The sequence below is a fragment of the Serinus canaria genome, chromosome 5, assembly GCF_022539315.1.
Source record: "Serinus canaria isolate serCan28SL12 chromosome 5, serCan2020, whole genome shotgun sequence".
Taxonomy (NCBI): domain Eukaryota; kingdom Metazoa; phylum Chordata; class Aves; order Passeriformes; family Fringillidae; genus Serinus; species Serinus canaria.
Window position 1 is genome coordinate 44,787,394 of NC_066319.1, and position 14,039 is coordinate 44,801,432.

Below are 14,039 nucleotides of genomic sequence, written 5' to 3' on the forward strand. Positions count from 1 at the left end.
CACAACTTTAATGTGTACCTCTGAAAGACTATCTCAAAATTAATTATTCATCTGCTGAGAAAGCGTCTTATGTACATTTACTGTGCAAGGCAAAAGCATGGCACACAAGAATCTTTAAAACATACAGTGTTTTAACTAAGCATACAATTTTGTTTTAATATCCAAGTAACATCTTGTACATATCTTAATAGTCATGGAATACCTTGAATTTAAAACATATAAGACGGTAAGTGGAAGATTCTATAATCAGTTCTTTGCACTGGTACACAAATGAGACAACTATTAATTTTATTTTTTATTAGTCAAGGTATTTATTAACTTTCCAAAGCCAGATCCATCACCTACAAGTAACCTCATGGAGCATTACCATTGCCAGTGAATTTACACATGCTTTCATGTTATTGTTTTCTTTCTCCCCTTTAAAATTTTCATTACTAAGATTATTATTTAGGAGGCAAATCTAGAATTGAATTTTCCCATTGTTATCCATTGTCTCCTGCACATGAACTCTGTGCCTTTACTCCTAAACCCTGCTTATTTCCATCTTTTCCTACTTTTCATTCCTATTTCTAGTTTAAGTGAACTCCTGATCCTCTTCCAACTCTTAACTTATGTGCTTTCAACTTCTTGTTTCTACTCAAATTCAGATGGAAATCTGCAGGAAACTCTACTTTCCTCTCTGTTAGTATTGCTATGACAGAAAACAGATAATCTGTCTGAATTAAGAATTCTTATTTTGTTTGTTAATGCTAAAGTTGCTGTTTCGTTCGTTGCTCCTACTGGGAGACCATGCCTTATTTTTCACATTGAATTATTCTTAAAATGAAAAATGCTTTTTCAGCTAAGGCAACCACAACAAAGAGAACCAACCTTTGAAAAGAACAGGTTTTCTATATTAATGCAGACAATGTCTTAATAATAACTTAATAAATCTGTGGCTGGACTATTTCTCCACATCACTAACATGCTTTAGAAACTGTTTTCCAGTATCTCAAATATCTGCTGGCTATGCTGCAAGAAAAGAATGGTATTTTTGAAAATAATGAGACATCTTCCTTCAGTGAGATTGCAGTTTATGTCACACCTGTTGAGGAGTAATGATGCAGGATGATGAACAGGTATGCAGGGATGACAATTCTATCACTAGCACACTGAAGAGAAATTTGTATCAATGCCCTACCACAGTGCACAGTCCCTCCAACAATAGACATACACCATAAATCTTGTTGTTTACACATGCATTTCCTTTGGACAAGAAGGACATAATTTATCCTTTATAAAATTAAGTACATTAATTGATTAAATTAATTAGCCACAAAATATATCATGATAATATTTTAGTATGGCTGAAGAGATACTGTCATTCCAAGTTTCCATATGTTGGGCTTAGATTAGTCTGTCAATATTATCCTTTAAGGTAATTTTTAATTGAAAAACAAGGCTTCATTTTGTTGGAAAGAAGTTTCCATATTTTATTGGGGTTTTTTTTCCCCTAAAATCTGTGAGATTTGTAGTGACTCTAATCTCTTGTAAAAATGAATTTCAAATACATGAACTAGTGTTCCTACTTAATTTTCAGAACTGCAAAGTACAATTCCATTGAGCCTAGATGACAGAGCCAAAAATAGAAGGCTAGATGAGACCTACTCCAAGGTCACCTGAGCTCTGTCCATTGATGTTACTGAAGATAAGGATGTTACTGCACTTCAAATTTGATCTTATGGTCAACTCAGAACTGACACAGCACATAATGGAATGGAGCAACAAGCTCTCATCATCTTACATTTATCAGTTGTCATTTCATACTCAAACAGCTGAAAAGCACAGCATTATTCTGAGAAATAAACTGTTGTAAGTCTAAATAGTCCAAGTAACAAGTATGTTAATATGCAGGACAGCTGTTTCCTACAGCACCAACAGAGAATATTTTGGCATCAGTTTTCAGCAGGAGACTGAAAGAGGTACACTCTTTCCTCTGGGAATTGAGATCTGCATATGCAATGTCCAATCATCTCAGGAAAACACAGAAAAGAACAGAACACTATTGAACACTTATTATGAAGATTGAAACCAGATCTGAAGTTATAGAGGAAGAATAACTCCACACTGTAAATACCCCCTCATACTTCCTGATTCATAATTTGGGCCCTCTTGAATACATTTTATATTTCCACAGATGCATACAGGACAATATGATTGTCTGGGTAAATCTATATTTTTTTTTTATTTATATACATACACTTCGTTGTAGATAAAGAAATTTCAAATGTAAAATATAGTCTAGGATCCATTTCACACACAGATGTTCTTCATAACTTTATCTTTGCTCATAACCAGAGACAGTGTCATTATACAACTGACAGAACAAGCACTCCAATCACTTTTGAATTATTAGTTCATTCAACAAGCTGCAATCATCCTGAATGTGTATTTCTGAATCTTTGGTAAACCAAGAGTCTGCTTACCACAACTGACTGCAACCTCTCCCACACACATAACATTCATCACTTCATCCCCTCCACTCCACCTAATTGAATCAAACAGTGATTCTTCTACTTCATTCACAAACACCAGGCCACCCAGCCCAACAGGCCAGTTAAAACAAACACATTCTTACAAGCAAAAACCATTAACTGTTATTAATTTATATCTAGAATTTTGAAGCTGCAATATCAGAACTCATATGCTTGGTTTTTGTGAAAGATTGGAACTTCAAATATTATCAAGAAGGTACAATGCTTTTCAAAACAAAAATTAACATTCAACCAGAAAATCATGTAGCTTAATAAACTGACCTTAGCAGTTTCATGCTTCATAAGTTAAACCAACCAGAACCTGGCTGGCTTTGTTTTTAAGTGATACTTGGACAATTAGAAGTCAAATACTGCATAATATCAAATGAGAAGTAATGAGGATTTTCACAGTTTTGCATGCACAAATCAGAATGCAAACCAAAAAGTGGGGATTTTTGCTGCCTATTTTAATCACAAACCCATATGCTTTAAAGTAACATGGAAAATGTAATTAAAACCTGAATAGCAAAATTATAATCATTTTATATTCATATTAAACAATCACTTTATATTCATATTAAAGTTTTCAATTAAAACAGGATATTACCAAGCACTTTGGAAAATTTTTCTTAAACTTTCACTGGCATGTCTTCACTTTTCAAATCTGTATACTGTTCCAAAAACATATTCCAGTGTGACATCCTGAGTATCATTGAAACCATTTAGGGGCACAGGCAAGGTGACCTCACATTGCTCTTTCTGGCTTTTCAGAAATCTATTTAACATTCAGCAATAATTTAGGAAGGGTTACTTACAGCATGGGCTCCCTGTATTGTCCTGACGAGGTTGATTCCCTTCCACACATAAATATCTCCGTTCAGCGCACCCGAATACGTCACCTCGTCCCTCGCACAGGCCAGGCACAAGATAGTCTGGAGATCACCAGTCTTGCCAAAGACACCACGTTTTGGTGTCAAGGAATTGCCACACAAGCTCCAGAACTGCAACATGAAGTGATTTAGAAATGGCTATTTTGCTAATACCTTATAATTTAATACGTACATCTGAAAGAGAAGTACCTTGCCTGCAAAAGGCATCACCATCCACCCCCTTTTCCATGCCTTTGTTCTCCAGTTTAACAGTGTTTTATGTTATTAACCAACTTTATCTTCCCATAAAATCATCATAGCAGAGTAGTCAGGAAGCAATTTTGGGATATCAATATTAAATTAAACTAAAATTCTTTCAAATAATAATTTGTGTCAGTTGTATTTTCAGTTATTTTCAAAAAGCATTTCATAATAGAATTCTCTTATCTTTCTTTGATGTAAGACTTTTATGCTCACAATGGTGTATTTGTACTTTATGTTACTTTTTACATTTAAAGATGCCACCTAAGCATGTGATTTCTGATAAGACTCTATTTGCTCTGTTTGAAGGCAGCTGGGTTTTTTGCAGATGTATTTCTCATCAGAACCATGGATCACACAGAGTAGCCATCTGAGGCAGAGATTTTTAAGAACTTTCTAATAAACCATTTGTGTGTTAATTGCAGCAATCCCACAAGTGTGAATTCCCTCCTAGGTCACCCAACATCTACCAATGAATCCTGGATTAAAGACAGGCAAAATCTCTTGTCAGAAAACGATACTTGCCAGCTAAGTCTCCAGACAAACACTGTAGTCTCTGAGATCTCTGCAAACAAGAAGCACTTGCTTTCAAACCCTCCTGTTCAAACATGTAAATGTGCACTGGAAAGTGAAGCTGCTGAAGTAATCCAATGTAAAACATGAAAACATCACTGCTGGCAGGTTACTCTTACATTGTCTCAGCATACAGAGTTTCCTGCATATGTGTTTAGGGAACTGTATTTCACAGCAAGGCATTGTTACCAATAATCAATTCAAAATTCTGAACAGACTCCAATAATTATGGGATAATGTAAGACATTACCATTAATAGATTTTGTACCTGCAATACTGTAATTCAGAAATAAGCAGAATTTACCAGTACTGATTAGACAAATCCCAGCATCTTGACTAGTTGTGCTGGTTTGGGCTGGGATAGTTAATTTTCTCCACAATGTCTGGTATGGAGCTGTGTTTTGGATTTGGCTGAACACAATGCTGATAATACAGAGATGGTTTTGTTACTGCTGAGCAGGGCTTGCACAGCCAGGGGCTCTTCTGCTTACCTACTGCAGTACTGGTGAGGAGCTGGGGGTGCATGGGAGGTTGGGAAGAGACACAGCTGGGAGAGATGACCCCAAGTGACCAAAGGCTTGTTCCAGATCAAAAGGCATCATGCTCAGAGCAAAGTGAGGGGAAGAAGTGGGGGAGTATTTGAGGGGGAGTATTTGCTCACATGTGCAGGTTTTGCTTTCTCTATTAAACTGTCTTTACCTCAACCCAGGAGCTTTCCAGCTTTTACCCTTCAATTCTCTCCCTAGTCCTGCTAGTGGTGGAGTAAGGGAGCACCTGGTTTAGGCTTAGCTGTTGGCTAGGGTGAAGCCATGACAGTATATTTTTTAACTAAAGTACAGATTTCAGGACATAGACCCTGTTGCTGCAGAAGCAACTACACAGTCACTGCATAAATCGAACACCTAGCTCCAATGTGAAAGTGGATGATGTATCTAACAAAAGTAATTCCTCAATATCAGCTCACATGGAATTAGCTACATAACTTGATTAAATACTATTACAATTTGCATAAAATATCATCTGAGAAAAATACATTAGTATGAAAAACATGAAAGTAATTCTTGATATCCGAAAGAACAAGAAGGTGTGGTTTAAAAAAACCACACACATCAACAACAATCTCTTGCCTGATCCAAATGTTTAAATACCTCTTAGAATTCTGATTTTCCATACTGGTTTCCCAGAGTTATTTTAAAAATAATGCTTCTATTTAGAAAGGCTTTGTAGAGCTTTAAAAGTTGCTCAAAGTTTTGCTTATCTAGATAGATATGTTTTGACATCATAAAGCCATCTTAAATATACTAAATCACTGCTGGCAAATACTAGCTCACTATTGGCATAAAGGTCCTCTTAGATAAGTAGAAAAAAAAAGATCATTATTGAACAAATTCATGGAATTCTGTAATTGACATGCTAAACACTTGCACGCCAAATCAGACTTATGCAATCTAGCCAAGAGATTTAAGACTTTTTCCTGTAGGCCATTAGCACATATTACTCTACAAGTTCATTGTATAAAATGCAACATATTTTCCTCACCATGGGAACCTCCACACAACAGCAATACAGAACTTTCAAGCTGCCATCTGCTGCTCTGATGTGGTAACACAGAAAACCGTGCATGGGAGAAGACAGAGATGTTTGACTGATGTGAAACACAGTTCCTGATCACTGATAATCCTGCTGACAAAGTTACACCTGAAAAAAAATTTCTTTCTGCACAGAAGTTGCTACATGGATCAAATAGAGCATGCTTGAAAAGTACATGAATTGTCCAAATTATGAATCCTGTAAGAGGTACAGAATGCTCCAAATGACAAAGGTATGAATACCAGCAGGGAAAATAATTAAAAGGAAAGAAAACGCTGCTTCTCTTCCTTTCTCTTTCACTGTCTCCCCATGCCGTCTCTAAATGGCAAAAAATGGTTTTTCAATTCATTTCACCTCTGTAGTGCAGCAATTCATTCATTCATTGTCCAAGATTCAGAAACTTGAGTATCTGGAGTCACCTTAAAAGTGTGCATCCTGTCTTACACCACTCTGAATTTCAAGCATGTTTTAGAGAACCTAAATTTTAAATTATATTACAGTCATTACATACAATGCTACTGACAACTGTTGCATTCCTACCACATTACTTCTGCCAGGGCAGGAAGTCTTGGAGCAGAGAGGGTCTGTTTTTCACTATTCAGATCTTTTAACGTATCTAGTGTAGTCAGGGGTGATTCATGATTGCAGTTCTAAGAACTAATATTGTTCTTACACAAGACCTTCCATATTATCATTCTATATTCCTTTTAGATTCTATTTTTATGCATTTTATAGAGCATACATTACTGCAGCTTAAATATTTTATAAATGAAGAGTTATTTCATTACCTTGATGTGTTTTACACCACAGCTGACGAGCTTGTTTGGCTGGTATAAATCCCAAGAAATATCAAATATCTGCACAAAAAAAGCCCAAAGGATGTTAGCAGAGACAGCCTTTCTAGCACAGGACAGTAAAAGCAGTAAAAACTTCTAGCAAATTAACAGGGAATCTGAAATGCTTTAAATGGATCTATTGGAAAGACATTTTTATCCTCTCATTCCACACTGAAATTTCAATATATACCCAATATAGTTCTGGGTTTTTTTTTCCCCTAGAGTAATTAAATCATATGATAAAACAACATTAAGGTTCATTTACAGACTAGAAAAATTTAAGCAATTATTTGCATTTTGATTTCCCATATGGGGATTAGGGTCTAAGAAGTGCATTAATTATGCACTTCTCCTACATGTTTTCAGTCCCAACAAACCATATACAAATAAATATTGAGTTACACATTTTATTCTAGAAATAAATGCACACATCTTAAATGTCTTCAGGTCTTTATGCATATCAACCTCGAGGCAAATTCAGTTTCTAAAACCAAATGGGTTTTTTTCAGACATAGGTCTAGCACATATATACAGCCATGGTTTAACAAACTAAAATGACACTGATGCTCAGACAATTTAGTTGTACTTACTCTGTCTGTATGGCCAGGAGCCATTGATAACAATTTTCCTTTTCTCCAGTCCCATACACAAACTGTGTTTTTCGAATCCAAACCAACCGAGACCAAACGCTAAAAGTGTCCAAATTAAACAAATAAAAATAACTCAGTATATTACTGAAATCTAAAGTAATTATTTTGAATGAGTATCAAAAAATGTGTAACATATTTGAGATAGAAGCAATAGCTCCATTTTGATATAGAAGAAAACACAAGCTGTATCTTACACCAAAGCTTATATAAGATGGACCTTTTCAGGTACAACATCATGACCATAAAGTTCTTCTCATATAACAAAATATTTCTGATTTATAAAGATTAATATATATATAATTATATATAGCACACATGGCAAGCTGTGGTCAGGAGACATTTGCAAAAAAAGGAATAATCACTGAACTTAATGAAACTGTATGTGTTTACCTTTAATTACACGTAACTTGCAGAATTTAGGATTTATTTTCTAAGTTCAAGAGACACAAAGAAAATATATTTTCTGCAATCTCCTTGAAAACAAAAAAAAAAATCAAAAACAATTAAATGCTTTAAAAGTCTTTTGCTTGATTCTTCCAGACACATAGGATTTGAAAGAAATATTTACTCATTTCTCAAACCAGAATTAAAAAGGCCCTAAATGTAATTTTATGAAGTCTTTATTATTCAGAAAGAGCTTGAAGCCATTTACACTGCTAAAATAGGATAGACAAAAAGATTATTCCGAAAAATCAGGAAAAATAAAACTTTGAGATCTTCCTCTGCTTTGTAGCCTGTCTTGTCTTGACTGTGAAGACACCTTGCACAGATTTCTTGACAAATAAATGTTTGACTAAATCAGCCACTCATATTGTATCTGTTAACCAGTCAAAATGCTATTTTTCCTATAGAAATTCTCAATAGAAAGACTAAGAGGATTGAATTATTTTAAAAAAACAAAGAAGCTAAGTGATTTGGCTTAATTTTTAAAGAAAATTAGTAATTTTGTTTCATTTTTGCATGAATTGTGCTATCTTTATGTTGATAGATGAAATTTTTTCAAATCTTTTGGGCAAAGCTTTTTTCACTCTTCAGCAGTTAGTACTTACAAACATTAAATACAAATTCAGCTTCAATTTCTACATAGATTATCTAAGTGAGTTTATAAAAGCAAAAACAAACTCCAAACTTGAGTCAGAATCTCTTTTCCCAAAGACAGAAACCTATTCCAAATAACACAATTCCTTTACTGTCTGAAAAACTCCAGGATTATGAGAAGAAAAATAAACAAGTTAAATAAAATTTCTATCCATGCTTCCAATTTATTAATACTTCAAAATCTAACCTTTCTATTCCATCTTTGAAAACTCAGGGTATTTCAATCCTAATTTGATGTATCTTAACCTTAAATTGTGAAGACCATTCACGTGAGGGAGTGACACAACAAGAACAATGAAGAGAAAAGATATTGCTGTGAAGTAGAAATGATGTTCTAGAAAGAAGCTGACTGCCCAAACAGTGAGAGGTCATTTCAACAGTCTCAGAACTTTTCTACAACAATTACAACATGTTTTAACAGAAACAAGCTACAGGTAGGCTATCCTCTTGTGTTCAACACAGCTCCATTTGATATTCTCCCAATGGTCTCTGCAATACATCCTCACTTAGGAAACAGCAGTATCTAACAGACATTGTCCTTTTTAGCAAGCCAAAGGAGCTGAGGGTACAGCTAAATCTGAGTGTCACATTGCAAGGCTGAGTGGGAAGGAAAGAAGTGTTTCACAGACCAGGAAAGCACATCTCCAGAAAGGATTTTCTCAGCTAATACCTTTTCAGCTGCTACCTAACACGTAAATATAACCATTACATTTTCCATTTCCAATGCATCAGTCAAGAAAGCCTCTTTACTCAGAGGAGCTAGTGTCTGGTAAAAACAAATCTCCCTTATAGGTAGCAGCTCTGAGAACCAATTTACTACTCAGAAAATGTTCAAAAGCAGCAAAATTATAATCCAATGAAACCTTTTTCTTGACTCAGATACAGGATACATGAGTCTGAACAAACAATCAAAATGTGGGGAGCCACCAGTGAATGCAAAATGCATGGCAGAGAAGGCGATGCTGCCTGAAGGAGTCCAAGGTGAGTAGCACAACAGGACTACCACACTCTAGGCACAAGACATACCCCTGCACAGGGGAAGTCCACAGTCTCCAGTCATTTGGTCTAACTCTGAACTCTGGCTCACAGACCACAAGAACCTCCCTACCACCTCATCTCCATTCAAAAAGATTTTGAAGTTATCATTTTCTTGCCAAATGTAAATATTTGTCATTCATTAGTAACGCAACTTGATCTTCCTCAACTTGAGGATAAGCAGATAGAACCTGAGACAATAACCTGCCTTTTTTAAAGAAAAACTATGTGACAAGATTTCTAATAGATAAACAATTTAATCGAGTGTTTGAAAAAAGAATATTAATTACATACCTGACCATCTAAATCAAAGGCCAAGCAAGCTATGCCATGGGTGTGAATGTCTTTCAGGACAGAAACAGTTTGCACAGTGTATGAATCCCACACACAGATGTATGGCTCCTTCCCAACTTGACCTGTTGCCACCAACACACGTTCGGGGTGCAAAGCAAGGCTGCCAAAAAAAAAAAAAAAAAGATATAAAATATTTCTGCATGAAACTTTGGTATTTGCCTAGTTAGTTGCATTATTTTTTTTCCTTAAAAATTCTTTTACAATATTTTCCTACACTAGATAATAAAAAGTCATTTTATATCACAGATTCCACAGTAGATGTGAAATTCTAAATATAATACATACCAACATCTTTCTTGAATTTAGCCTTCAAAAGCCTTCTACGTTTAAATTAGCTTCAAAATAGTCAATAATCCTCTGTTACAAAAGTATTTACTACATTTGGCCAGATTTTCATGCACTGAAAGAAATACTTCTTTTCCTCTCTTTATACTTCTTAAAAGTCAAAACCACAAACAATGGAAAACAGAAGTTGGTGTTTAACTATCTACACATCAATCATCAACGCAGAGAGATGCACATCTCCAGAAGTTCTTTATTCCACACAGCATTTGATGTCCTTTTTATGGGAGGACAGCTTTCTGGAGCTGTCTCTCTGCTAATTACACAGGCACCCAAAGCCCAACTAGCTTGGGCTAGAGGCAATGACTGCACTTCAGATGACTGAACTTCAGAGCAATTAAGATTATCTTAAATGTCTTCATTTTAATATAGAACAATCAGGAATAGCTGGGTTTGAATAATTATTAACCCTCCACATTTCTAGTACTGTACAGAATTTTATTACAGATTGTATTTCAGTCTTCCAGAGTGCACTTGAGGTTCATCAGAACTGTTTTGCTAAATCTGGGACCGAGCTAGAAAACATCCTAGTCAGCAAGGATGACACATTTCTTTGTTTTGTTTATCCCAGCAAGCTGTATGGGAGAACATGGGGTCTGAGGACTCAGATTTCATAATACAGAAAAGTAAGAATATATTCTAACAGAAAACCAGACAAACTACTTGATCACACTTCACACATAGTAGGTACAGCAGTCCACAATGATGTAGAAATGCCACACAGAAGTCAGGAAGACAATTTCCAAAGCTGGCTGTTTAATTTGGCTAAAATATTTCCTAGCCTGGGTATGCCAGGTTAATGAATGATCTTGAGAGAGTGGTGGACAGAATCACTAACAACACACAGTATGTATATTTATCTTCTCAAAATTATTTGGGAGGGAGAAAGGTTGAGCACTTTGCAAAGGTAAGATGACCTTTAACTTGAAGACAGGTTTTGATGAGTAAATTTCATAGGGTGGAGACAGGGAATTCCATAAATATAAACAAAAACAGCAAGGGTAAAGCTAACCAGGAAATTACCAGAAAAATCTTCTGATTCAAAAGATGTATGCATTTTCTATATACAGAAAGAGCAAGAGGAAATCACATTAGAAGACACTTAATATTTTATGAAGTTAAATACAGTACACAATACACTTCCATATTTTTCTGTTTTAAAATAGCACTTCAGTTTGTTGATATTACTTGATGAAATCCACATGCAAAACTGAGCAGAATTCCTAACTTCAAGGGTGAAAAGGTAAAAAACCCTGAACCTTTCCATTTTGCTATGGGAATATCTGCTCTTGGCTACTCCCTGTTACCCTCAGCACCAGAATAAAGTAACCAATATTTCCCCACTTTGCTTCACAGCACTTCGAGATGTTTCTTTAGCTCTTCCCTTTTCGTTTTTTTGACAGGGCAACTTCACAACTGAAAAACATTGCAGAAAGGAGCTGGCAGCAAAACTTAACCACATTTCAATTCAGTTCTGCCACCTAATCCTGACTAACACCTGCACATCTCCCAGGGCACACAAAGGCAGACGGTGTACTCACAGGACAAAGGAAAAGCATCTGGAGGGAGAGAAAATGCTGCATCCAAAATGATCTATTTTTTTAGAATGGCACCACAGAAAGGGAGCAATTAGACCAAATGGACAATAAAGAAATTTGGAAAAGCAAGTGAAAAGAATAAGCAAGAAAAAAGAGAAAAATAGGAAAAACCCAGCAGTTCTGTGCTATAAGTTGCATTTTTAGACAAGCAAAAACCACACCACAAGTACAACAAAACATTCACTGTATGTGTATGGACACACATTCATGCAAAAGCACCCCCACACCACACCTGACAGAACAATTTATAGCAATCAAAAATTAGTTCTGTATATTTTTAACTGAAGCTCAGAGTCTTTAGAGAAACAAGACACCAGAGATGGTAGGGACAATGCTGAAGGCACTATCAAGGGAAACGAGAACATTGTCCTCAGCCCAAGCACTCCAACTAATTTCATTCAAAGAATATTAGGTGAATTCAGAGAAGATTTCCTCTATTTCTAATTAATAAATGGCAAATAACAATAGCAGCAGTATCACAGTATTAGTTCTTTCTACATCATAATACAAAATACTGGCTTAAACAACTGAGCTAAAATTCTGCCTTGATATGGGATATAGTAAACTGCTAATAACTTTTCTAGACATTCATTGAAAGAAGAAGAAAATAAATGTACAACAAATATTTTAAGACAGCAAGCTCTTTAAAGAAATGCAAATATGGTGAGTTTCAGGGAAACTATTTAGCAAAGCTGTTAGCAGTGGCTGAAGAAACACCTATTTAAAAATACCTTTCCACATCTTTTCTTAGAGACCAAGGAGTGAAGGACAAATTTAAGTGTTACCTGTAGGTATTCTATCTCCCAGGCTATCAGAGCAGATTAAAAAGAGAAGCATGGAAAAAGTCAAGGGACTACTATTTCTGTTACCAACACTAACCAAAGTAACTACTACACATATTTACATTATTTTGATATGAGACATGAATGATAAGACAATGTTTTTCCTTAATAACCAAGTCTTGGCTAGTATTAATCCCATGGGGAACCATGCAGAATTACGGATTTGAAAATTTTGGGTCCTCATGAAAAGCCAAGGATTAGATTCCAATTTTACACAATATGACGACTCTTTTCAGTTCTTTCATTGGACTGTGAGTGATCAAGCAATCCCTATAAGCATAGCAATCAATACAAAAACTCAGTATCTTGATCTAAGCTCTAGAGCAGAAGCATCAATACAAGTCTCATACTTGAGAATGCTCACTGCTAGAACAGTCCTGAGCAAAACACTTTAAATAGCTTCCTAGTGCAGACAGAAAGAGCTTAGCTGGAATGGGTGCCCAGAAATAAATAACAATAAATACTTTCCATACACAGACCATAGGAACTTGTGGTGTGATGCAGCTAACAGGATCAAACAATGAGTTCAAGCTCTCTCTGGATACTCTGGGTATGATCTCCAACACACCTCTATTGAGGTGTCAAAATCATACAACTATTGGGATGGTGTCTGCAATAGCTGCCTGCCATTCACCCACTCAGTTCCTGAGATCAGGCAGAAAAGTATGGGTATGGCTCAGCTCTAAAGGCAGCTTTCAAATCTCTTAGTGAGGGACTTGTGGGCTTAGGTACTTTCCCTCACAAATATTCTCTTGCATTTTTTTTTCTTAGGGAGAGTGAGATTGCTTAGTGGCATAAGAAGCTCTGCACTCAGAAGAAAAGGACACATATTCCCTTTACAGCACTCAGAAGGAGAGAATTCCCTTTACTATCCCGGTGATGAGAGCTGGTATGACCTATCCAGGTTGGACTGCTGGAACTGTGCTTGCATCTAGCCCACACTGCTAGACTGTAAACTGGAGCTTGATTTCTGTCCTCCTCCTTGGAGGATGACTAAGCTGATGAATGAGATACTGCTGCTAGTCCAGAAAAGGAAACAGATATTCCTAATGAGAAGTTCCTCAGGCCTTCTTGTCTGCCTCTGGCCTTTCTGACCCAGGCTCTTCCACAACAGATGTTAGATCTAAAGTAGCAACATGTAACATATGTAAGAACATGTCCAAATGCAAACTTTATAGTGAAAAAAAAGCAGGTATTGAGCTAACAAACTGCTAAGTCAAATGAATTTTTAAATTGACTCTAGAACTTGGCACTTCTCAGAAGAGTTCAGAAATAGAAAATTAAAAAAAACTTGTCTGTAACTATTGCAACAAACCAAACAGCTGGACTTGTAGTGAACTGAGGCTCCCACCACTATGTCTGAATGACAGGTCTTTCCCTAGCCAGACACTCAAACTGGGCTGAAATGCAGAAGTGGAGTTCTAACAGCCTACTGAAAAGGCATGTATTTCTCACTTTAGTGCATTCAAGCTCCTCTT

The 14,039-nt window shown here is 36.0% G+C and overlaps 1 protein-coding gene across 1 annotated transcript in view; it reads right to left on the bottom strand.

Moving 5' to 3' along the window:
* The window catches only part of EML5 (EMAP like 5), a 92,282-nt gene that overhangs the window by 62,562 nt on the left and 15,681 nt on the right, over window positions 1-14,039 (bottom strand). The window contains exons 2-5 of the mRNA XM_030240564.2: window positions 9,720-9,879; window positions 7,233-7,331; window positions 6,595-6,663; window positions 3,329-3,514 (exon numbers count right to left, since the gene is read on the bottom strand). Of these exons, the coding sequence (XP_030096424.1) occupies window positions 3,329-3,514; window positions 6,595-6,663; window positions 7,233-7,331; window positions 9,720-9,879 (514 nt within the window). The remainder of the gene's footprint in view (window positions 1-3,328; window positions 3,515-6,594; window positions 6,664-7,232; window positions 7,332-9,719; window positions 9,880-14,039) is intronic.